At 43.1% G+C, this 24520-nt stretch overlaps 2 protein-coding genes across 3 annotated transcripts in view; one reads left to right on the top strand and one right to left on the bottom strand.

Annotated features, from left to right (window-relative positions):
• The window catches only part of DCAF17 (DDB1 and CUL4 associated factor 17), a 33020-nt gene extending 26475 nt beyond the window's left edge, over positions 1-6545 (bottom strand). The window contains exons 1-3 of one of the 2 annotated variants that reach the window (XM_056110325.1): positions 6361-6545; positions 5820-5923; positions 571-661 (exon numbers count right to left, since the gene is read on the bottom strand). In XM_056110325.1, the coding sequence (XP_055966300.1) occupies positions 571-661; positions 5820-5923; positions 6361-6486 (321 nt within the window). In that variant the 5' untranslated portion in view covers positions 6487-6545. Of the gene's footprint in view, positions 1-570; positions 662-5819; positions 5924-6292 lie in introns of both variants that reach the window. The other variant, XM_056110326.1, reaches the window with a different exon arrangement.
• A 407-nt stretch (positions 6546-6952) lies between these two features.
• Positions 6953-24520, top strand: part of METTL8 (methyltransferase 8, tRNA N3-cytidine) — a 105832-nt gene continuing 88264 nt past the window's right edge. The window contains exon 1 of the mRNA XM_056110234.1: positions 6953-7127. The gene's annotated coding sequence lies outside the window, so the exon portion shown is untranslated. The remainder of the gene's footprint in view (positions 7128-24520) is intronic.

Genomic DNA, 24520 nt, shown 5'->3' with positions numbered 1-24520 from the left:
AGGAAATGGGAGTGCTTTGGGAGCACTGTGAATGGTGTACCCCAATTAACCTAAGCTAGCTGCAGCCAGGGAGAAATGACAAACCAATGTTATCCTACAAATTACCATGGAGAGCAATATTATTAAAGGCATTACTAATTTTAAAGACTCTGTGATAATACTGTAGAGAACTTGTGCAATCTTTTGAATGCAGGTATCTTAAAATTGACTACAACCCAACTCTCCTTTAGGAACTAAAAGATGTTAATATGTATTAAAAACCGTACTTCTTCTTTTTTGCCTGTGAAAAAATATGTTGGGTCAATGGTAGTCTGATGAAAAGTTTTTCCAATTTTTTTTTAAAAAATCTTATTATTTTCCTAATACAGTTCACAGAGAAAACTCTAAAGAATGCATTTTTAGGGATCTATGTAACATAACTATTGCCCTGAATAAATATGTTCTTTATTCCTTTCAAGATCTAGGAAATACTGTGATACTTAAGTTCTACTACTTAATAAATATATGAACAATAGTTCTTATAGATTAAAAAAAATGCTTTAGAAACAAATACTCTAAAACAAATCTTACCACTGGACATTCCCATAATAAAGCATCCTCTATTTTTTCTGAACTGGAACATTTTGGCATTTCATAAAGTTTTCTTGGCTCTGATGCAACACTGAGAAAAAAGAAAAGAAACAATTACAACTAGTATTTTCTCAGATCTGATTTTCATTTTTGAAACTTGAAATACCAAAACAGAATTTGTTACTTTGCTTTTACTTTTTAAAAATTTTAATTTATCTTTTAAATTTGTTAAAAGTAGAATCACCATATGATGCAGTCACAAAGTTGCTTATTATTAGGTTTCAGTTGTATAATGTTTCAACACTGTCCCAAGTTGCTTATTATTGGGTTTCAGATGTATAATGTTTCAACACTTGTCCTGTCATCGGGGTACATTTCTCACCACCAGTGTCATGTCCCTAGTTTCCCTCCTACCTCTCACCCCAACCTGCCTCAATGGCAGGCACTTTTCTTCTCTTTCTCTCTTCCCTTTTGGCATTATAGTTGGCAATGCAGGTACTGAAAGGTTATCATGTATATTCTTTTACCTATTTTCAGCACTTAGTTCTTGTTCAGAGTGAACTTTGCTTTTCCCTGAAGAGTATTTAAGGAATCAAACACAAGACCTTCTCACTCAATGCAAGGCAACTCTCTACCACTGACCCATATCCCCACACAGGCCTTTCTTAAAGAATTTGAGTCTTATCTTTTTTTTTCTTATTCCTTATAATTGATGTATAAAGAATATAATGGAAAAGGAGCAATTTCTCCAAGAAGACTCCCCGGGGACCAGGGAGACAGCTCAAATGAGTCACATTTGCCTTGTATGTATGAGTGCTCAATACCAGACACCCCGTGGCCCCTGAGCACTTTAGGGTAAAACCCTGGTGCCCTCAAGCACCACTGGCCTGAGTACCAAACCTGAACCAGACTTGTACTGCAAGGAGAGACTCTGGGCTCCCCAAATTCCCTATTAAAAAAAATCCTGGGGATCAGCAGCTAAGGTGCTTGCCTTGCATGCAACTGACCCAGATTTATTCCCAGGCAACCCATATCATCCCTTGAGCCTATCCAGGAGCGATTCTTGAGCACAGACAAGCCAGGAATAAGCCCTGGGCACTGTCAGGACTGGTGTCCTCCCTGGCACCCCCCATCTCTCCCCCCTCAAAAGTCCTGGAACCAGGAGCTGGAGTGCATGCCTTGAATGCAGGAACCATAGATTTAATTCCCAGCACTGTTTGGTCCCTGCTCCCTCAACTATTTTGCCAGGAGTGACCTCTGAGCACAGACAGAGCTGCAAGTAGACCATAGCATCATCGTAACACTGTAGCACTGTCCTCCCCTTGTTCATAGATTTGCTCGGAGCAGGCCCAGTCCACTGTGAGACTTGTTACTGTGTTTGGCATATCAAATACTTCAAGGTAGCTTGTCAGGCTTTGCCCTACAGGAGAAATACTCTCGGTAGCTTGCCCAGTTCTCTAAGACGGGCGGAGGAATCAACCTGGGCCAACCGGGTTGGCCGTGTGCAAGGCAAACGCCTTACCCGCTGTGCTATCGCATCATTAGCTTTAGCAAAAAAAAAAAAAAAAAAGAATTTAATATGTAAGCATCTAACAAGAGAGTCCAAATATGTGACAAAAACTGGTAGAATACAAGAAGAAATCAATGACTCTTCCTTATAGTTGGACAATCCAAAACGAGCTGTCAGTACTGAAAGATCAGCAAGTAGAGAGTCATATACATAAACTGAACAGCACCACCAATCCACTGAATTTAACTGGACAGGTATTGAATACTTTTTCCAACAACCACTCTTCTCAAGCTGACATGAAACAGAGACTGATCATAATTTGGATCATCAAATATACCAACTAATTTAAAAAACAAACTTTTACAAAGTTCGTTCTCAGATCACAATGGAATTGAATTAACCAATGAGACTAAGGCTGCTGGAGGGGGCAGAGTGATAGTACAGCAGGTAGGACATTTGCCTTCCATGCAGCCAACCCATGTTCCATCCCCAGCACCGCATATGGTGCCCGAAGTCTGCCAGGAGTGATCTGTGAGCCCAAAGTCAAGAGTAAGCCCTGAGCACTGCTGTGTGTGACTCTAAAACAAAAAACTAAAACAAAACAAAAAGACTGTTAGAAAATCCTATTTAAAAAAATCCTGGGGATCAGCAGCTAAGGTGCTTGCCTTGCATGCAACTGACCCAGATTTATTCCCAGGCAACCCATATCATCCCTTGAGTCTATCCAGGAGCGATTCTTGAGCACAGACAAGCCAGGAATAAGCCCTGGGCACTGTCAGGACTGGTGTCCTCCCTGGCGCCCCCCATCCCCCAATATTTAGAGATTAAACATGGTCACGGTCACGGTCCTCCCGTTGTTCATGGATTTGCTCGAGTGGGCCCAGTAATGTCTCCATTGGAGACTTTGCTGTTATTGTGTTTGGTATATCGAATACATCATGGGTAGCTTGCCAGGCTCTACCATGCGGGCGAGATACTCTCGGTAGCTGGCCGGGTTTTCCGAGAGGGGCGGAGGAATTGAACTCGGGTCGGCCATGTTGGCTGTGCGCAAGGCAAACGCCCTACTGCTGTGCTATCGCTACAATTCACTTCAAATTAATACTTGGGGGCCAGAGAGACAGTACAACAGGTAAAGTGCTTGCCTTGCATTCAGCTGACCCAGTTCAATCCCCAGCACCACATATGATCCCTCAAGCACTGCTGGGAATAAGCCCTGAGCACAGCCAGGTTCGAACCCCCAACCCTCCAACCCCATGCCATCCCTCCAAAAACAGAAAACCAAATTAAGACTTGGATCAAAGGAGTCTCAAGATAAATTTGAAAGACCAAAATAAAGGATAAATAAGTGTTTGAATCAAGATATGCAGGATGCAGCTAAAACAGTGCTTACAGAGAAATGTATAGCATGAACTCTATCTATTAGATAAAGAGAGATTCTGGTTTGGGGAAAACAGACACATGGACAATGGCATGCTCTAGTTCTGTGACCTTTCATGAATACCTGGTCCTTTGCTTCTCTTTAATCTCGCTGTTTCTAAATTGTATTATTATTTTATAATTAACCAGTAACCTACTAAGAAACAGGTCACAAAGAAGCATATTATGTAATTCAACTTATTTGAACTGTCCAGAATAGGCGAATTTATAGTAAGTAGAGTACCAGTTGCTAAGGACTGAGGGCAATGCAGGAATTAGGTGACAGCTAAAGGGAATAAGGCCTGTTTTTCTTTATGCTTTGAATTGGTGGAGCTGTTAGGCCACATTGGGAGGTACTCAACATCTAGTTCTGGCTACGTGCTCAGGAGTGACTCCTGGCAGAACTCAGGGTAAAACAGGCAGTGCTGGGGATCCAACCAAGGTTAACATAAGTAACTGCATGCAAGCAAATGCTTTATCTCCTGTACTAACTCTCCCACCCCAGGGTTTCTTTTTTGAGGTGATGAAACTATTCTAGAATCTAGTGATGGTTGCCTAATTTTGATGGTATATCAAATTCATTTTCAATGAACTAAAAATGACTAAATTGTGAACTTTAAGTGGTAAAGTTATGTGGTAAAGTTGTATGGCAAAAGAACTTTACCTGGAGAAAACAGGAAGGGAGGGAGAAGGAGAGAGAAAGAGAAGAAGAGAGGAGAGAGAGGAAGAGAGGAAAGGAGGAAGAAAGTGAGGGGGGAAAGGGGGAGAGAGGAAGAGAGGAAAGGAGGGAGAAAGTGAGGGAGAGAGAGGGGGAGAGAGGGAGAGAGAGAGAGAAAGTCATACATGAAGCAACAACAAGAGCACAGAGCCTAAAGTAGTCCCTGAACATACAGAGTGTGGTCACAAACGAAACAAAGTCAATCCTCCTTCCTTCCTTCCTCCCTCTCTCCCTCCCTTCCTTCTGTGCTCAGGGCTTAATTCTGGCTCTGTGCTCAGAGATCATGCCTGGTGGGTTCAGGGGATCCTATGGGGTGCCGGGGATCAAGTCCCAGTGTCATTACCCATACTTTTTTTTTTTTAAATACTTAGGGGCTGGAGTGATAGTACAGCGGGTAGGGCGTTTGCCTTGCATGCGGCTGACCCAGGTTCAATTCCCAGCATCCCAAATGGTACCCTGAGCACTGCCAGGAGTAATTCCTGAGTGCAGAGCCAGGAGTAACACTTGAACATCACTGGGTGTGACCCAAAAAGGAAAAAAAAACTTAAATATGGCACATTCTGAATGAATCTGGAGAGTATCATGCTAAGTGAAATGTGTCAGAGGGAAAGGGACAGATACAGAATGATCTCACTCAAATATGGGATATAAAGAAACAAAGTAAAGGAATAACTAAAGCTCCCAAACAATAAAAATGAAGGGCAGGAGAACTGGTCCTTAGTAGGAAGCTTGCCACTGGGGTGGGGGGGGGGTGGGGGGTGGGATAGGTCAGGGAAGACACCACTATGACAATGATAGAGGGAAGTGGTCACTCTGGACCAGGACTGCGTACTGAAAGAAGGTAATGATATGCATGATACCTTCTCAATAATAGTATTGTAAACTACTGTCCCTAAAAGGAAAAAAAAGGAAGAAGTGACTGTCAAAAAGGCAGGCTGGAGGGATGCAATGGACACTGGGAATATTGGTAGAGAGAAGTGGAAACTGTTGAAGGGATTGGTGTTGGAACATTGTACACCTAAAATTCACTCATGAGTAACTTTGTAATTCAATAAAAATTTTAAAAATATGACATTGTTGAATTCGTTTTTAAATACTTAGCAAAGATGTAAAGGAGACTGGGATAAAGCCAATGTGACAAATCTTGATAGCTTCTGAATGGAAGTAATCAGAATACTGGGATTCACTACAATATTCTCTACTTGACCAAGTTAATTTTTTTCTTTTCAACAAAAAAGACAAATACTCCCCAAACACAGAAATTCTTTAAAGCACCATCTAATTATTAGATACCTATCTCTCTTGACTCTGGAAGCCTTAAAGTAAAGTAAAATTCTATACGGTACTCCAAGCAATCTATCATTTCCCCTGCAGTACAGCTTCACTTTAAATGAACATTTACAAAGGGTTTGAGAGCTGCAACTTTCGATTTTACAAAATTTGAAGTTTTCACAAGTTTTACCACTTACTCTTACTTTGGATTCACTTTTTTATTTCTCCTATTTCACTAGGTTCTAGCCTAGGGATGTCGTTATATAAAAATTAGAATTAACATTAAGATAGGTGAATAACCATTACAAAAAAAAAAGTTCACCAAAAAGATACCTGCTGACACAGCACCGATAATTGTCAAAATATATTCTTCCTCTTTCATAGGCTATAGGTGATTTGGAATGAGTTGTCCAAACATTCTTAAATTTAGTACTTTCCTGAAAGAAATAAGGCATCTGTTTAGCAAATCACTCATAAGCCTCTACTGTCCACCCATTTTCAATTGAGCAGTTCAATGTACAACTTTCAAGTAAATTTCTTGTACTTAAATAAAAACACAGTATCCAGATTCTTCCTCATTTTGCTCTCCAGTTTTAGTCTAAGTCGGGCGACCAACTTTTAAGAGATTGCTTGCTCCTGAGCACGGAGTCAGCACTTGTGGCTGGACCCGCCCCCTCGCCCCCATCCAAATAATAATAGTAATAATAATTGTTTGCAGGTAGAACGAATCAGTTTTAAAACTGCAGCCCTCCTAATAGCTATTTATTAATGCCCGGGTTCAGGGCAAGGAACCCCCTCCTCATCACCTGGGACCTCATCTTATGCTCTAGAGCATCAGGACTGAGCCCCGCCGTCCCGGCCGCCGGGCGGTCACCTGGCACACCAGCGAGCGCAGGATGCCCAGGTTCGTCCTCTGCACCACGCCTGCGTCGCGCGAGAAGAAGCCCAGCGCCCGCCGATGCAGCCGGTGGCACACGTTGGGCTTCCGGATTGGGCCCATGGAGGGAGTGGGGTTGGTGGAGGCAAAGAGGGGGTGCGCCCCTCACTCTCGCGGGGGGTGGGGGGCAACGGCAGCTACCGCGAGGTTCCCAATTCTTTGGAAGGGCACCGAAAGCAGCTGATACGAGCAGCGGGGTTATCGAATGCAGAGATCGGGGAAGAGAAACAGACAAGCCCGTCACCACCGGCCCCCTTAAACCTGCTCCGGCGCCGGCGCCGGCTGCGGCCACTCTGACGCTCCCGTCGGGCTCGGCCGGCCGCAGCCTCTTTCTTACCACCGGGAAATGTAGTTCCCAGCGCCCTGCGCAGGCCGGTGGCCAGGGCCCAGGACTACATTTCCCAGCAGGCAGCGGGGCGGCATTCCTGCCGAGGCCACGCCCCCTCCCCTCCTTTCCTCCGTGGTCCGGGCGGAGGCCGAGCCGTCGGGCTGACCCGCCTTTCCGGGTGTGCACGCGGCTCTCCGAGGAGAACCTGGGGGCGCTGTGCTGCCACTGAACCCACAGTGCGAGGCTGCGGGCGGTGCGTGCGCACTTGCGCTCAGGGTTCGGCGCTTTGCCTCCCCCCGCAGCCCCTTCTTTCCCTCCCAAGGGTGCGGTGTCGAGTCTGACCTCACCCAAGCGAGCGTCCTGTGCTCTTATCAAGGTACGCCCCGCCGCTCTCTCCCCGCTGTCGCACGGTGGACGTGGTGAATGAAGCGATGGTTTGAGACCTTTGGGATCCGAGGACACGATGCTTTCGTTTTACTAGCTCGTGGGGGAAAGATGCTGGTTTCTCCACCAAACTAGGGGTGAATGACTCCTTTTCCCCTCCGCTGTGTGGCCGGAGAAAGACGCGGGCTGGTATTGCTGGACTTGCTGCATTTTTCTTGCGTCTTCTCCTTTCCTTCCCCACCCTCCCCCAGCCCCCACTCCCCTCCTTAGAGGGACAACGTCGGAAATGTTTACATTCTTGGTGGACTGCCTAAGATAGTCCACGTTGATTCCTTTTAAGTGAAAGATAAGTTTGTTAACGGGCCCTGCTTGCAAAGGTGTAAGTTCCCAGCAAGCCACGTTCTTGAGCTCAAGCTCCTGGACAGGTGTGGTGGCCAGTTGTAAGTCCGGCGAGGGTGGAGTCAGCTCTCCCACGTGGGCTCGAATTAGCTGCCTCGGTTCACTAGAGTTTATCTGACCAGAAGAAAAGAAAAAAAGATAATGCAGGGTGGGTCAGAGCTTTGGGGGCACGATTGAAGTGTTCAGTGGAAGTTTGCCCTGTCTGTTTTGAACCCTGCTGAATTTTCTGCAAGGGCCTGGGCTTTTGCTGATTTCTGATGACTTATTTTCAGCATAACTGTGCAATGCTTTGTGTATTTTTGGAGAGCACTGCAGTGGTTAATTTGGTAATTCATGAACGCAGCTGACTCTGAGAAAACTGGGGCCCAGAAAAGATAACTGGATTTTCTTTGGCTGAAATGAAAATCAAATCACTGTGGAATTGTCTCTTCCCCTTCCCTCTTTCCCATCCGCCCTCCTCCTCCTTCCCCCACTCGTGGGGTCTTTTTCTCACCAAGTCACTAGACAGTTATCCCAGATGTTCTTCCCCTTCTCCACAGCCAAGTCTTTCCGAGTCGAACTCTTTCGGTAAACCCCTTTCTCCGCTTCATGTTCACTGTGTGTCATTTAGCGCCTCGCCATTTTATCACATTATCTCAAGTAGCCTCCATTTTGCCTGCCTTGAATAACTTTCATTTCCAACTCTCCACACGGCTGCCAGAATAACATCTCTAAAGCACAAAACTGTCGTTTCCGTATTAAAATCCTTCAGTGACTCCCACTCTCCCAAAGCAAGGTTTCTCAAATCAGAGTAGCTACCCAGGATTCCCTATTGTTAGTTTATTGCAAGGCTGTTAAATAGAGGCAAATATAAAACTATATAACCTCTCTTGTCTTGTTTATACGACTGTGACAACATTTATATGTTAAATGAAGCACATCTCTAAAACCAATAGATTCAAGTGAATATGCACAAATGAAGCAAAACTGTCAAACCATTGTGACCAATGAGAAGGGTTTTGCTGGACCCGGCCCTCTCTACAAGGGAATGTACATTGTTCTTGATTATCTAATTACACTGTTCTGTTGTTCATCAAATTGCTCAAGCGGGCACCAGTAACGGCTCCATTTTGATACTTGTTACTGTTTTTGGCATATCGAATATGCCACGGGGAATTGAACCCAGGTCAGCCTCATGCAAGGCAAATGCCCTACCTGCTCTGCTATCGCTCCAGCCCAATTATCTAATAAGGCCTGTCTTACTACCTTTGGATTGAGGAGTTCCTCAATTTCTTATCCCTCCCTCACATTTTCTTTAAACTTCTGCAAAACCTTTTGTTCAGTGTCATAATTTCATTTGGTAATCTGTTATTCTATATCTCCATTTCTTTCTCAGTAACATGTGCCAGTGATAAGTGGTGCCTACATTTTTGCCAGAGTGTTTCAAAACAAAAACTTGAGAATTGTAACGAGTCAATAAAAGGTGGTCATCTGTTGATCCAGAATGCCCGTTGGTTAGACTTGTTTAGATTTTTATGAAATAGAAGATCAAATTTTTCCCAGAAAATCTTGTGGCCTTCATATAGCATGGGGGAATCACAAGGGGGTTTTATGGGTCAAAATCTGAATCCTTTAGGGTAGATTACAGAGTTCTTCATCATCTGCATCCTGCCCACATTCTTCAGCCACATTTCTTTGTCCATCTTTCTCATGGGTCTGCCGTAACGCCCACTGTTCAACTCAGTGAGTCTTCGCACTTCAAATTTTCATTGTCTGGAACTCCCTTCTGCTCTATTATCTGTTTATCTCAAGACTCCCCAGGTATCCCAGCTACCTGCACACTTCATAGCCACTCACTTTAGTCACAGCTTTTCCTGTTCTAATCGGATACTTTATGTGTGTTTGGTTGTGGCACCTTATAAAATTTTCATATGTCTGTCTTCCCAACATAATGATTTTAGAGTATTCCATTCGTTCGCTAAACACATATGTGCATTAACCTCATTTCAGTCAGTATACCAAGGATGCTATGTCTACTGCATTGAGTGGACATCCCCAAAACAGGATGCTTACGTAAACTCTATTACCAGCAACTAAGAAATTTTAAATAGACAGATAAATCTACCCTTATTTTTTTTAAAAAAAAAACCATAGGAAACTAAAGTATTAATAAGAAATGGTAACAAAAATAATTTTTAGTCACCATGAGTTACAAGTTTACAAAGTTATTCGTGATTGAGTTTTAGGTATACAGTGTTCCAACACTGATCCCTTCATGTCCACTTTCCTCCACCAGTATCTCTAGTTTCCCTTCTCCCTCCATCCCCCAACTCTGGCAGGCATTTTTTTCCTTTTTCTCTTTTTCTTTTAGGCACTTTGGTTTATATTAATGTTATTGATTGGGTATCATTTACCTATCATTTAACCTAATATCATTTTACCTCCTTTCAGCGCACAGTCCTCATCCAGATGACCACCATCTTCTGTCATTGTCCTAGTGGTCCCTTCCTTGATCATTCCCCTCTGCCCGATATTAACAACATTCCTACTAAGAAACAGTTCTGCTCTTCATTGTGTTGTCTTTGGGTATCAGTTATTCCCCAGTATTTCTTTATTTTCTGCAAATAAGTGAGATCATTCTGTGTCTGGAATTCTCCCCGATTCATTTCACTCAGCCTCCCATCTTCTTTTTCCCTGAGGATTGCTTTGGCTATTCAGAGGGTAGGTTGGGAGTGTGGTTATTGTTCCATATGAATTTCAGGAGTTCTTGATTTATTTCTTTGAAAAATGTCATTTTTAAAAATAGGGACTACATTGAATCTGTACAGTGCTTTGGGGGTGCATTGCCGTTTTGACAATGTTAATCCTCCTGATCCATAAGCAGGGGATGGATGTATTTCCATTAACTTGTATCCTCTTTTATTTCTCGAAGTAGTGCTTCCTCATCTTCGTTGTATAGGTCTTTTGTCTCTTTTGTTAGGCTGGTTCCTAGGTACTTGTTTTTTATGGGGCAAAATTGTGGATGGAATTTAAAAACAAAACCGGTCTTCTATTTCATTATTTGCATATAGAAAACCCATGGACTTTTGTGTGTTAATTCTGTAGCCTGCCACTTTACTATACAAATCATTTGTTTCTAGAAGTTTTTTTTAGGTATAGTATTTAGTGTTTTTTAAATATAGTATCATGTCACCGCAAATAGTGAAAACTTCTTTCTTTCTTATTTTGATGCCTTTAATATAATTTTAAAAATAAGCTTAATCCCTAACAATTCTATGTATAGCAGAGCTATTTTCTATTTCATTTCATTTCATTTCATTTCATCATCCTGTTATTCGTCGATTGCCTCGAGCAGGCCCCAGTAACGTCTCTTTCATCCTTGCCCTGAGATTATATTCAAGGCTATTTAGGAGAATGAGACCCATCATTGTTACTGGTATTTGGCATATTTGGTACGCCACGGGGAGTTTGCCAGACTCTGCCCTGTGGGCAGGCTACATTCAATAGCCTGCAAGTTTGTCCAAAGTAGGAATAAGACAATAAGATGTCATAAAAAAAAAAAGTTCTGTTAAGATGTCGCGCGGCCGCGAATGCGGCCGCGCGGTTCCGGGTTCTGGATTTTAAAGTCTCTGAGTCTTGGCCGCTGATGGAATTACACGGCGCCAGGGGGCCAGGTGGTGGGTGTTACCCCCGCCTACTGGAATTTGGAGGATCTGGGTGGAAGATGCTCGACTCCAATTCGAGTAGGCTTGGAGGTCTCGGCCCCGGAACCCGCGTGGCTTTGTCCCTCTGCCAGTACCTTCAGGTGTGCGGAGAGTGGTCTCAGCATGGTGGTGGCTGGTCCTGGAGGTCTCCGGCTGCCGTAGCCCTGGCCGGGGCGGGGAGGAAAGCTCAACCCGCTCCCCTCCAAGGGACTCCGGGAAGGAACACCCAGGCGCGGGGGCAGAGACTGCACTGTTCTCGTCCGGGTTCTGGATTTTAAAGTCTCTATTTGCACAAGGTTAAATAGATGTGTGGATATGCCAATTTAAGATAAAATTTGGAGCACAAAATAAGCATTGGTACTTTTTGTTTTTTCCACTCTCACATGTTCTTTTTTTTTCTTTTTTTTTGGGGGGGTCACACCCGGCAATGCACAGGGGTTAACTCCTGGCGGTGCTCAGGGGACCATATGGGATGCTGGGAATTAAACCTGGGTTGGCCGCATGCAAGGCAAAAGCCCTACCTACTGTACTATCGCTCCAGCCCCCATATGTTCTTTAGATAATACTTAACTACCTTTGCCATGACCTTTTAAAGACAAGGAAAAGGAGCTATGAATTTAGAAGTTAATGCTTTTTGTTCATATAATCTGTTTTCTTCCTTTTGGCTTTGCAGCCGCATGGTGCAGTGCTCAGGGCTTACTCCTGGCTTTGTGCTCAACTACCTCTCCAAGTGGTTCTTAGGGGACCATAGGGAGTTCATAGGATTGCACCCAGGTCGTCTACATGCAAGGGAAGTGCCTTACCTGCTGTACCATTGCTCTGCCCTCTATTCTGTTTTTAAAAGCATAGTATAGGGGGCCAGGGAGATAGTACAGCAGGTAGGGCATTTGCTTTCTATGTGGCTGGCTCAGGTTTGATCCCTGGCACCTCATAAGGTCCCCCGAGTGCCATCAGGAGTAATTCCTGAATGCAGAGCCAGGATTAACTCCTGAGCACCACTGGGTATGATACAAAAAGCCAAAAAATAAATAATAAACACATAGTACAGGGCCAGAGAGATAGTGCAGGAGGTAAGGCACTTGGCTTACTTGTAGCTGTGGTGCCAACAAGCCTGGTTTAAGTCCTAGTACAGTATGAGGTCAACTGACCACAGCCTCGGGTCACTTTTGACCACAGAGCCAGGATTAGTCTCTGATTACCACCAAGATGGTTTAAGCCCCCACCTCTGAAAAGTATAATATAATTCAGAATGTAAAACATTCCAGTTATTAAACTTGTACTATAAACAAAGAAATTGAACCAAACACACCAGGAGGTCATTCATTCAACTTGCAGTTATTTTCACGCTAGTTCTACTAAGGACGTTTTTGACTGAGGAACTAGAACATGTGAGATCTGCACATGAGGAAGGAGATACATAATAAGTAGATATATAGACTAGAGACAAAAAATGAGATTTCTATATAGTAAATGTCATGAAGAAGATAAAATAGACTAGGTCTCCAGTCTAGTTCTTGCCATAGTTGACTTTGAAGAGAGTGGACTTTGGAGCCCTTCAATGACTGAGGAAGATAAAGAATTCACAAAGAGTAGATGCTTGAAAAACTGTAGCATGGGAATGCTTCAATGAAGGATCCCCAAAACAACACCCTTGATTCTATTGTAAGAAGGACAGTATGGCTTTTAAATTTGCATGAAAGAAATAGACATGAAGAGGATTAAATAATATTAGGCATAATTTTTTTTGATTTCATATTTTGTGCGTGATGGGTTAAGTTATAGGAAGGTTTGAAGAAGGAAAATGAACATGCCCTAGTTTATGTTATGCTCAATTTGATGATATTGTGGAGAATGTATTACAGGGGGTAAGGAGGGACACAGAAAGACAGGTGACTATAAGCATGATAGTACTTGAATTACAGTGTAGTAGTAGGAGATAAGGAAAGAATTGAACGGTTCAGGCTGTATTTTGGAAGTAGAGTTGACAGGATGTCTAATGTAGTGGATATTAAGGATGAAGAAAAGATTCAAGTTGTAGCATAGTAAAGCAGAGTCATAAATAAGCATCCATTTATCCCCTAGAACAACTGGAAGCTAAAGAATGACTCATAATGTGATGCCAATGAGATAATGCCAATATTTTATTAAATGTATAATTAGCATTATAGAAGCAAATACTGAAGAATATTGTGTTCTGTTCTATGGCTGTTGATTGTGAGAAAAGGGGAATAAAATCAGGTCTCAGAAGTAGGCATTAGAGCCCATGGGACCATGATACTATGCTGGAAGCATTACTAGAGTGATAAAACATTCCTTTTAGGGATAGTTGGGTCAGGAACAAAGTGAAATGGTGGCTGGTAGTTGTCATGATTCAACTGAGAGTCACTTTTGGAAATTTGTTTTCAAATTAGTGAAACTTTGACTACAAGTTTTATAGTTCCTACTTTCACATACATTTTGTTTATGTTTGGGTCATACCTGATTGTGCTCAGGCTTACTCCCATCTCTGTGCTCAGAGATCACTCCTGGTGGGTGGGGGAACTTATGGGATACTGGGGATCAAACTTTGGTCAGCCACGTGCAAGGCAAGATCCCAAGCCACCATACTGTCTCTCTGGACCCTCACATACATTTTAAAATTAGTTTAAGTTCCACCCCAAAAATCTTATTAAAGCTTTAATGGGCATGGCATTAAACCTATACATCAATTTGAAGAGAACTGACATTTTTACCATATTACATTATCCTATCTTTGAAGATAATGTTCCTCCAATTACTTCATTCTTCTTTTATGTCTTTCAGAGAAGTTTTATAATTTTTTTCCCTAAAGGATGTGCCTGTTTTATAATTTACTAAGGATAATTTTGATCAGTTTTGTAAATGGTACATATTTCTTTTTGAGGGGTACCTCTGAACTCTCGCAGTTCTGGGGACTAACAGGGCCATACCAATTGTTCTGGGGTAGAAGGACCATGTGGTTTTGAGGATCAAACTTGAGTCCTCAAATTTTGCAATACACGTCAACCTTTTGAGGTATCTACTAGTCTTTTGATGATATATTTTTATTTTTATTTTATTTATTTTTTTATGTAGGAGTACTGCTATTTATTCAGCCACTGATTGGCTGATTGAATTGATATATTTTTAAATTAGATTTTCTAACTATATTTTTATGGTAACTAGTATACATAAAACTATAATTGTCTTTTTAAGATATCAGACCTTTATTTAGTACACTGACCAAATTTATCTTTATTTTATTTATTTATTTATTTATTTATTTTGCTTTTTGGGTCACAGCCGGTGATGCACAGGGGTTACTCCTGGCTTTGCACTCAGGAATCACTCCTAGCAGTGCTCAGGGGACCGTAAGGGATGCTGGGAATCGAACCCAGGTCAGCTGTGCAAGGCAAATGCCCCACCCGCTTTGCTATCGCTCCAGCCCCGCAAATTTATCTTTAATAGTAACAAATAGCTATCTGTAGAGTTTCTTGTATTTTTCTAGTACATATTATTGCCCTGAGGGGACAGTGAACTTTATTGCTTCATTCTCTGGATTTTTTACCTTTCATTTCTCTCTTTTTTGGGGGGGGGGTCACACCTGGCAATGCCCAGGGGTTACTCCTGACTTTGCACTCAGGAAATCACTCCTGGCAGTGCACAGGGGACCATATGGGATGCTGGGACTCGAACCTGGGTTGGCTGCGTGCAAGGCAAATGCCCTACCTGCTGTGCTACCACTCCAGCCCCTCATTTCTCTTTCTTACTGGCTTGCTGTACTAAGGTAGTATTGAATAGAACTAGTTATTAATGACATACTTACCTTAAACATTTTTTGTAAAATTTTTTTGAGGAGAACATTGTAGGTTTATCTGCTTTTCTTTATCAAGCTAGTGAAATTATCTTCTATTCCATCTTCCCTATTTACTAAAAGTCTTACTTGATTGGGGGGGCATTTTTTAAATTAAAGAACTATGATTTACAAAGTTATTGATAATTAAGTTTAAATGTAGGGCTGGAGTGATAGCACAGTGGTAGGGCTTTTACCTTGCACGATGCTGGCCCAGCCAACCCGGGTTCGATTCCTCTGCCCCTCTCGGAGAGCCTGGCAAGCTACAGAAAGTATCTTGGCCGCACAGCAAAGGCTGGCAAGCTACCCACCCGTGGCATATTCAATATGCCAAACACAGTAACAAGTCTCACAATGCAGATGTTACTGGGCCCACTCGAGCAAATCCATGAACAATGGGAGGACAGTGCTACAGTGCTACAGGCATACGTTATTTCAACACCAACCTCACCATCTGTGTCAACTTCCTTCCACCAGTTTTCCCATATGCCCTCCCCTCTCAAGCCCCCCCACCCTGTCTCTGTCAATTTGACAGACACATTACAAAGTTATAGGTTTCAGCTTAGACCCCATGTTTTCAGTATTGTTGAGTCTGTGTTTTGGATATATAGCTATACCACTCCTCCGTATCACAAGTATAACTGAAGTCCTGATGCTTGTTCACCCATTATTCCCCATTCTCTTCTGCCCTTGATTTCTTTCCTTCTTTGTCCTCCTCTCTAAGCACTGGGTCAAGGGGGATCTATTACTATAATATATTTCTTCATCCAATAGTCTATCTGCCACAGATAAGTGAGATTGCCCTGTGTTGTCTTCCTTTCTCTGGCTTACTGCACTCAACATGATACCTTCCAGTTCCAAACTGTTTGCAGCGAAATTGCATGATTTAATTGTTCCGTGCAGCTGCATATGTCACATCTTCAAAATCCATTCATTCTTGATTTTTAATCGTGAATGGGTCAGCTCAGTTTTACCAAATACTTTATCTGCTGAGATGATCATACATATTTTTAATTTTTCTGATGATGCAATGGATTGCATGCATAAATATATTTTCTAATGTTAACCCAAATATATATATATATTTTGCTTTTTGGGTCACACCCAGCGATGCTCAGGGGTTATTTCTGGCTCTGCACTCAGGAATTACTCCTGGCAGTGCTTGGGGGACCATATGGGATGCCGGGGATCGAACCCAGGTCGGCCTCATGCAAGGCAAACGCCCTACCCACTATGCTATTGCTCCGGCCCCCCAAATATATTTTCTAATGTAACCCAAATCTAAATAAGTGAGCTTATTTAGACAACATCTTGTGATTTTTTTTTTTTACTCTCATACGTTATAGAATTTGGCTTCAGTAGTCACTAAGGCCAGCAGCTGGCCTCTGCACTTACTCAGGTTTCTGAACTTTTATTACCTTTTTGTCTCTGAGGATTTTGCCGGCTGGCTCAGTGATACATTTTTATAAGTGTATTTATCCAGCCTTTGGGGAGTATTTTATAGCAGGAAGGTTTGGGGATATCAGGTTCACCAAATTACTGGAACTGTAATTATACTTTTCCATATTTTTAGCATAAAAGCTTCTGTTGAGATATAATCATCATTTCAGTCTTCTCCTGTTTCTGTGCAAAATCACCCCTTTCTGCCAAAAGCAAGGACACAGAGTTGTTTACTAGAAAGAACATCACACCAGGAGTCAGAGGCGCTAGTTATAGTGCCAGCATCACCACTCAGTGAGTTCTTGACCATACCACTCATTCACTCTGGGTTTCCTTCAATCATCCTCTAAGTGGAAGCACTCAGGATTGCAGTAAGAATCACATGAGGCTGTGAATGTAAACATATTGCTGCACAAGGAAAGAATGAAAAGCAATGATGTAGAGTCCATTTTCTGTTAGGAAAATGTAACAGGAATAGGAAGTTGACAGAAATTGGGAGGAGAGAGTTGATTAGGTAATAAAAGAGGTTTGTGTTTTTGTAAGGTGTTGAAACTATGTTGCATGATATTGTAATGGTAGAGACTCCACACTCCGTAGGAAGAGTAAACATTTATGTTTGCAAATTTCTTTCTAAAAATTAAGGAAAACTTGAAATTCTAAGATGGAATGCAGAGCTTGACAAATGATTCTAATGGTAGAGATTTGTAGATGTGGCTCAGAGGTAGAATGCCTGGCTTACAGGCATGAGGCCATGAGATCTGAATGTGACCCCAGCCATATTTTCGTTGTGGTCCTTTGTGTCATATAAGACAGTGTTCGTTCTCCAGTACACTTCACCACTGTGTCCAAGCACGCCAAAGTGTGGTGAGCACTGCAATTAAGTATACTCGCACCACAGTGAAGATGGGGTCCTACATTGCTGACCCAACAACAAAGGGAAGGGAGAAGGGCAAAGAATCTTGGCTGTATTAAAGACACATGCAATTGTAGCAGTTAGCAAAGGACTTCCACCACTGACTAAGAATCAAGGCTCATAACCACAGACCTTAATGAGATAACTATCTCTGACCCATGAACTTGCAGAAAATTACCACTAGCTTCATTTAGTGCTGGCTAGGGAATTTTTCGGGGACTTTCCTGTGCTAGTGCCCTTGGGCCCAGCAAGTCCCTGCTTGGCCTCTTGCTTCATTATCATAATAAAATCTCCACCTCTGGGAGGGACAGAGATGCCATTTTCAGAACTTCGATGCATAAGGTAACCTGACAGTCATCTGTGCAGGTGCAAGAGGCAGATCACCTCTGCATGCCCTCAATCAGCCCTCGCTCAGACACTCCTTGACTCCTTTATGCTAGGAAAGACCCAAAGAAGTTTCCTCCGGGGAGGCTGCTTGTGTCTGTCTTTTGTCTTCCTCCCTTTTGCTTGAGCACAAGTTCCCTTATAGGAGTAGAGAGATAGTCAAGAGTTAAGGCACTTGCCTTGCATGTGGCTGTGGCCACCACAGGTTTGAATCCCAGCACTGCGTTTGGTTTCCTGAGCACTGCCAGGTGTGACCCCAAAAGGAAAAAAAAAGTTCCCTTTTAGTGAAAGCTCTGTGTTGCTGGTTTTTAATTTGCAGTTCGGGGGGTGCATGAGGATCCTTGAATTGAAAATTAAAAATGGGCTTAAATGAGACCCTCTTCCCTAGTGGCTCTGAGGAGATAAGTGGATACCAGAAGTGGATCTGAAGTAACACCTGCCTTGTGACTAACTGAACTACTGTTTAGACATTCTTTTTTTTTAAAAAAAATAAAACTTTTGTTGTTGTTGCTTTAGTTTGGGGGCCACACCCATCTCTGTCAATGCTTAGGGAGGATTTATAGTTTTATCTTTATTATTTTGGGGTGAAGGTTTGGCCCACACTGGGCTCTACACTCAGGAATTACTCCTGGTAGTGCTTAGGGGACCATATGGGATGCCGGAGATCAAGTGTCCTGCCCACTATACTATCTCTCTGGCTCCTGTCCGGACAGTTCTGAGGCAGTATCACCATCTGGTGGGTCTTGACTTGCTCCTTTTCCTTTTCCCTTTCTTCCTCTTCCTTTTCTTTCTTATCAAATTGTCTTGTCTTTGTCTTTGTTCAGGTGGAACCTCATATGTCCTAGTGGACTCCTGGTAGAGTGGGACAGGTCTCGGGCAAATTCACTCAAATGATTTAGGGTCCCAAGGAGCCTGTTTCTCACTCTACTGCATTGGACGGGCTAAGGTGAAGGTCCGTCTGGTGAGATGAGCAGAGAATTACAGTCTCTCTTGTTCTACCTTTTTGGTATGAGGTTGTGCTATTTCTTCTTTGTCAGTTTCTTCCTCCCCCCCTCATTATTTCCCTACAGTTGTGCCCATGTTGTGGGGGCAGATGTGAGCTTGTACCTCCCAGGTTGAACCCAGGTGGCTGTTGCTGCCGTGACTGCTGTTTTCTTCTTGTCTGACGCCAATTCTGTGTGGCTCTGAAACTCTTTCTTTTTGGCCTATCTTGTGGGACATCTTGTTTCTTGTAATTTTGTCACCATAAGCAAGTGCGGATGAAGGGTGAGATCATCCAGGCCATGCTTGAGGGGTACTCTGAGTGGAAAATGTCTAGCCTTGCCTTCTTTATCTATACCGAACCCCCTCTCTCCTGACAACTCCTCCTATGGCAGTCTTCTTACCAACGATGGCTTCAAGAAAAAGTCATTTTCTACTATAATGTCACCTAACTCCATTACAAAGTGGGGCAAGGAGAGCAGTGGCCATTGAATGAGTCTCTGCATCATGGTGTCGTAATACTATCTTAGCAAACTAACCCTTTTCTGACAGTGAGAAAAGAAATAAGGAGACCTCCCATTTGTCCAGGCTCTTCTGACCTTGTAATAGAACCCAGAAGGAAAAGATTCCTGCACATTTGCCTAGCCTAAGTGGCCAGACTCTGAAGAATACAGAGTTTTTCGTCAGTGTTTCTCAAAATGGGGGTAGACTATTGAGTGCTGGCATGATTAGGAAGTGGTAGTGGCTTTCTGTTCACTTAAAGAAGGTAGATTGCCAGGGTGTCTGCTGAGTAATTTTTTTTTTTTCTGTAAAGGGGGCAGAAGGTCAGATAAGTTCGTGAACCTTTGTGTTAGGTGATTCCTGCCTAAAACCACCCCCTTATACAGCACCCATATAGCTTCCTTACCTTCATTGAAACTGTCCCTTATGTAATCGTCAAAACCTCTCGATCCTTCACTTCTTGTTCTCTTCCCTGAGACCAGACTGGCGATACCATTCGTGGGCTTAAGATTTGAAATTAGACCACCAGCTGGTAGGGCAGAAAGCTTGTGACCTAGAGAGAAATGACTTGGTGGCAGGAACTGTTGGAAATCATGTTTCTTCTCTGCTTCCCACTTCACTCAAGGTGAGCATCAACAAAAATCCTGACCTGCCCAGGGATAAATTTATCATGATTTAACCTCTTGACCTGACAGAATGGGATTGTGGCCCTAACCCACTGTTGCACTCCAGACAATACTGAATGTGTTTCTGGAAAAGACCAGGGAAAATGGGGACAGTCTGATGGCAGCTTGCCTTGGGGGCAGTCTAATCAGAATAGGGAGGGAGGCAGTTTCCAAGCTGGAAGGCCAATGGTATGGGAGACAGAAGCACTTAGTGACCTGCATCCTGGATACTATGAAAAAGATATAATGAAGCCTGTCAACTGGAATAGTGGATAGAAGGTAACCGGGAGGAGAAGGTAACCTGCTTTAGAGACGCCCTAAGCTGCTGACGAAGGTGTTCCGAAAATATGCAAATAGTGATCCAAAGTCTATCCGGGGTGATTGAGGTAGATTGGTTATGCATTTCCTGTGTCAGGGACCCCTGACATTAGAAGGAAACTATGAAAGCTTGACAGGATGCCAGATGCCATTGGTAACCTTGGTGGAAGAGGACTTTAAGGTATACTGTAAAAGGGACAAGACTCAGGAGGCAGAATGAATTGATCCTGCAGAACCCTATCATTTATTTCCTCACTGGGATGGGGTGGGGGTGGGGTGGCGGGGGGGTGTCTGGCAAGGATTGCTTTCTTCCTGCCCACAATTAGGTACTCTCAGGGTTCAGACAAGTCCCAAACACTATGCTTTCTGCGGGGACATGCGGGCTTTTTCAGGGAGACCCCGACCCTCATTCTGCTGGATCAATGTTTATATGAGACCCTAAAAGGAGAAGGGAGAGAATCTTTGTGATGGAACCAGGAATGCTGGCAGGCTTTTGACAGAATAAAGATAGAAGTAGGCCAGGTCTGACCTTGGAACTCCCAACTCGGAAAAGCCCTTTGTTCTATATGTATGTGTATGGGGGTCACTCTGGAAGTGCTGGTTCAGGTTGGGACTAACTCAGGCACGTGGCCTACTTCTCTCAACTGCAGGACTCGGTGGTGTGACATGCTTACACAGCTGTTTGGACAGGGAGGCCAATGATGGCAGCTAAAAAAATTCTCCCATAAAATATAAGTGCCTGACCTCATTCTTTGTAGACGCAGTGCAATACCAGCCTCTCCAAGAGGCTGTAATTCATTGCAAAGGGCACTGGAAGGATGGTTCCCATATCCGTCAAGGAAATAGCAAGGCTGGCAGGGCAGCTAAGCAAGCAGTCTGAACTTTGAGCACTGATAAACTCCTAGTCTTGTTCATAAATCCTTCTGTACTCCCAAGCCAGCCCCAGTTTTTGCCTCAGGAACCAGAGAAAGTGGGGAGGCAAAGATGTAAGTAACACAAAGCTGAATGGCTCACAAGTGGCACAGGCGTTCTGATACTGGTAGCTGAACAATGTAAGTACCAACATTGAGGCTATCCACTGTGAAAGAGATACGTTACGGAACCTAGTTCAGTTTTTTTTTTTTTTTGTCCAGAAAAGGAATTATTAGACAGTAAAACAGATGGCATTACCCTGTGAGACTTCTGTGAGACACAGTCCTCAAAATCACCTATATCTTTCTCCCTTGTTCAAGCAAGTGCTCAGCATCCCATTTAGGGTAAGATTGTCAAGTAGATTTTATCCCAAGACCCTTATGTCAAGGGTACAAAGTATCACCTAATGTTTGCAGACACTTCTCACAAGTGGACTATAGCCTTCCCACTCGATCTGAGAGCACCATGGGAGTCTACAAACTTGTTGTTATTGTTGTTTAGTTAGGAGCTACACCTGGCAATACGCAGGGCTTACTCCTGGCTGTGCACTCAGGGATCACTCCTGGTGATGCTCAGGGGATCACATGGGTTGCTGGGGATCGAACCCAGGTTGGCTGCATGCAAGGCAAGTGCACATTACTCACTGTACTATCTCTCTAGCTCCAAGTCTACAAATATTTTCAAAGGAAATAATTTTTCAGTGGGACATCTGAGATTCTTTTTTTTTTTTAATGTAGGAGTACTGCTTGCTATTTATTCAGCCACTGATTAGCTGATTGAATTGGGTATGAACTCCACCTTACATTTTTTTTCATGTTTTATAATTTTATTTATTGAATCATTGTGAGAGCAGTTACAAAGCTTTCGGGTTTAAGTCTCGGTCATACAATGTAATACCCGTACCTTCACCAGTGCCCATTTTCCACCACCCAAGACCCCAGTGTACCCCAATCCCACACCCTCCCCCTACCTGTGGGGCACATGATTTCCACATTACTCTCTCTCTACTTTGATAGCATTCAATATTTTGACACCAGACCCACCATTATTATTTGGAATTTTACCCCAACACTCAACATCTGAGATTCTTAACAAAGTGACAGTGAATTGTTTTTTGTGGCTAAAAATCAGTTGGGCCTCAGAACAATCTTGGGAATAGATCATAAACTATACACTCCTTGGCATTTTCAGTTGTTGAGAAAGGTTGAAAGACTGGACCAGTCTATAAAAAAAGCTATAGTGAAGCTTTTCCAGCAGATATAGGATCCTTGGATATGGATGCATGCCATTGTCAAAAAGCTCAAGTACTTACTAAACTTGTGGCAGCTTCAGAAAATTATTCTGAAATATAAGTGCTGTTGGTCTCCATTGATGAAGTTTTTAGTTTCTGAGGCCAGGAAAACAGATCCCAGACTGGTGACCCCAACAATTAACCATCTGGAAAGGACCCTATCTAGTAGTCTTGGCACACCTAGCAGCAGTTGGGCTACAAAAAGTCCTCACTGGATATGTAGAAAATGAGTCAGAAACTTCTGACTAACACATCTAAAATCATTTCAGGAGAACAATTAAGTAGACTTTGACTTTGTCACCAACACCCCTAACTGACTGAGGTACTTCCTGTTACCTACCTTGTGAACTTGTCCGCCTTCCCCTCAGTCTCCAGCCCTACGGCAGGAGATTTATGCTGCCTTCTTCTAGACCATTTTCATGTTTCAGTTTGACCTCATCAGTCTGTATAACTAGGGAAGTTGAGATAGGACTTTTCAACTTCTCCCAGAATTCTTGTTTCCCTGCACAGTAACTTCCTAGTGCCAGAATTAAAATATAACCATATTCCTTTCAAGGACAGGATTGCTCTAATAACTCCTCACGTTGGCGCCCTCTTTTGCAAAACACTTCCAACTGTTACTCTAATAAGTGAACATCTGAAAGACCTAAAAACCAGCTGAATGACTCCACCCCTTTGGAAAGAGCAACATAGCCACAGTGGTCTGCCACCAGACTGCCCTCCCCAGCATGACTTGGTCCTTTTCCCAATTGGGCCCCTTGATCACCCTCTTACTCCTACTAATCTTGGGCCCCTGACTTTTTCAGTGAGAACTGGAAAAAAATCACATTGCTGGATCACATATTTTGACCAGTCAGGAATATAAGACAAGCTACCAATGGTCCTACCAAGGGAGAACATGGGGGCCTGACAACAGGTGAATATCTCATGGAGTGCTATTGCCAATATCAATAGACTTCTGTACTCTATATGTCAGAATTTTTTTCAACTATCCCAAGATCTAACTATGACCTTGCATGCCCTTTCCTATGTTGACAGATATCCAACTCTGTACCCCTTGCGGTATGCATTTTTCTGGGGGGATGTCCAGCATACCGCCCCACTTGATGAGTAGTACCCCCTTCAGCTCTTTGAAATGAACTAATCATGCCTGACATGTGAAGCCCTGGGTTAGATTTTCAACACTATGGTGTAATCACGATCACGACCATCCTGTTGTTCATCGATTGCTTCGAGCAAGCCACAGTAACGTCTCCTTCGTCCTAGTCCTGAGATTTTTTTTTTTTAAAAAGTGCCATATTCAAGAATCTTTCAGGGTTAGGAGAATGAGACCCATCATTGTTACTGGTATTTGGCATATTGGGGAGTTTGCCAGACTCTGTCGTGTGGGCAGGTTACATTCGGTAGCCTGCCAGGTTGACCAAAGTAAGAATGAGATAATAAGATGTCGCTTCCGGGAGCTGGGTTTTATAGTCTCTGGGTCTTGGCCATTAATAGGATTACACGGCGCCAGGGGGCCAGTTGGTGGGTATGACCCTGCCTGCTGGAATATGAAGGATCTGGGTGGAGGATGCTCAGCCTCGATCCGAGCAGGCTTGGAGATCTCAGCCCTGGGACATGCATGCCTTTGTTTCTCTGCCAGTACCTTCATGCGTGTGGAGAGTAGTCTCAGCATGGTGGTGGCTGGTTCTGGAGGTCTTCGGCTGTAATATTCTTACATAATTGTATAATTCTAGGACAAATGTGTAGTGGCCACGTTGGGAATTAGAAGCATCTAAGTCCACAGTTAAATCTGAGAAATTTACTACTCAAAAAAGAAAAGCTTGAATGGTATTGTCTTGAGTTAGGCAAGCAATAGGCATAGCTGCTCCATGGACTGGATTTATATAGCAAAGGGTAAACCACAAAAGCCTCACTAAACATCTAGACCACAGAATTCAACAGATTGAAACAGACTTGGACCAAATGAGAGTATCCCAGAATTCTTTGGCTACTGAGACTTTAGAACCTAGAAGAGCACTTGGCTGTCTGTTAGTTATGAATAGGGT

The sequence above is a fragment of the Sorex fumeus genome, unplaced genomic scaffold (genome assembly GCF_029834395.1).
Source record: "Sorex fumeus unplaced genomic scaffold, SorFum_2.1 ptg000009l, whole genome shotgun sequence".
NCBI lineage: Eukaryota > Metazoa > Chordata > Mammalia > Eulipotyphla > Soricidae > Sorex > Sorex fumeus.
Note: the sequence above shows the minus strand (reverse complement) of the source record. Positions and strands in the feature narration are given on the sequence as shown.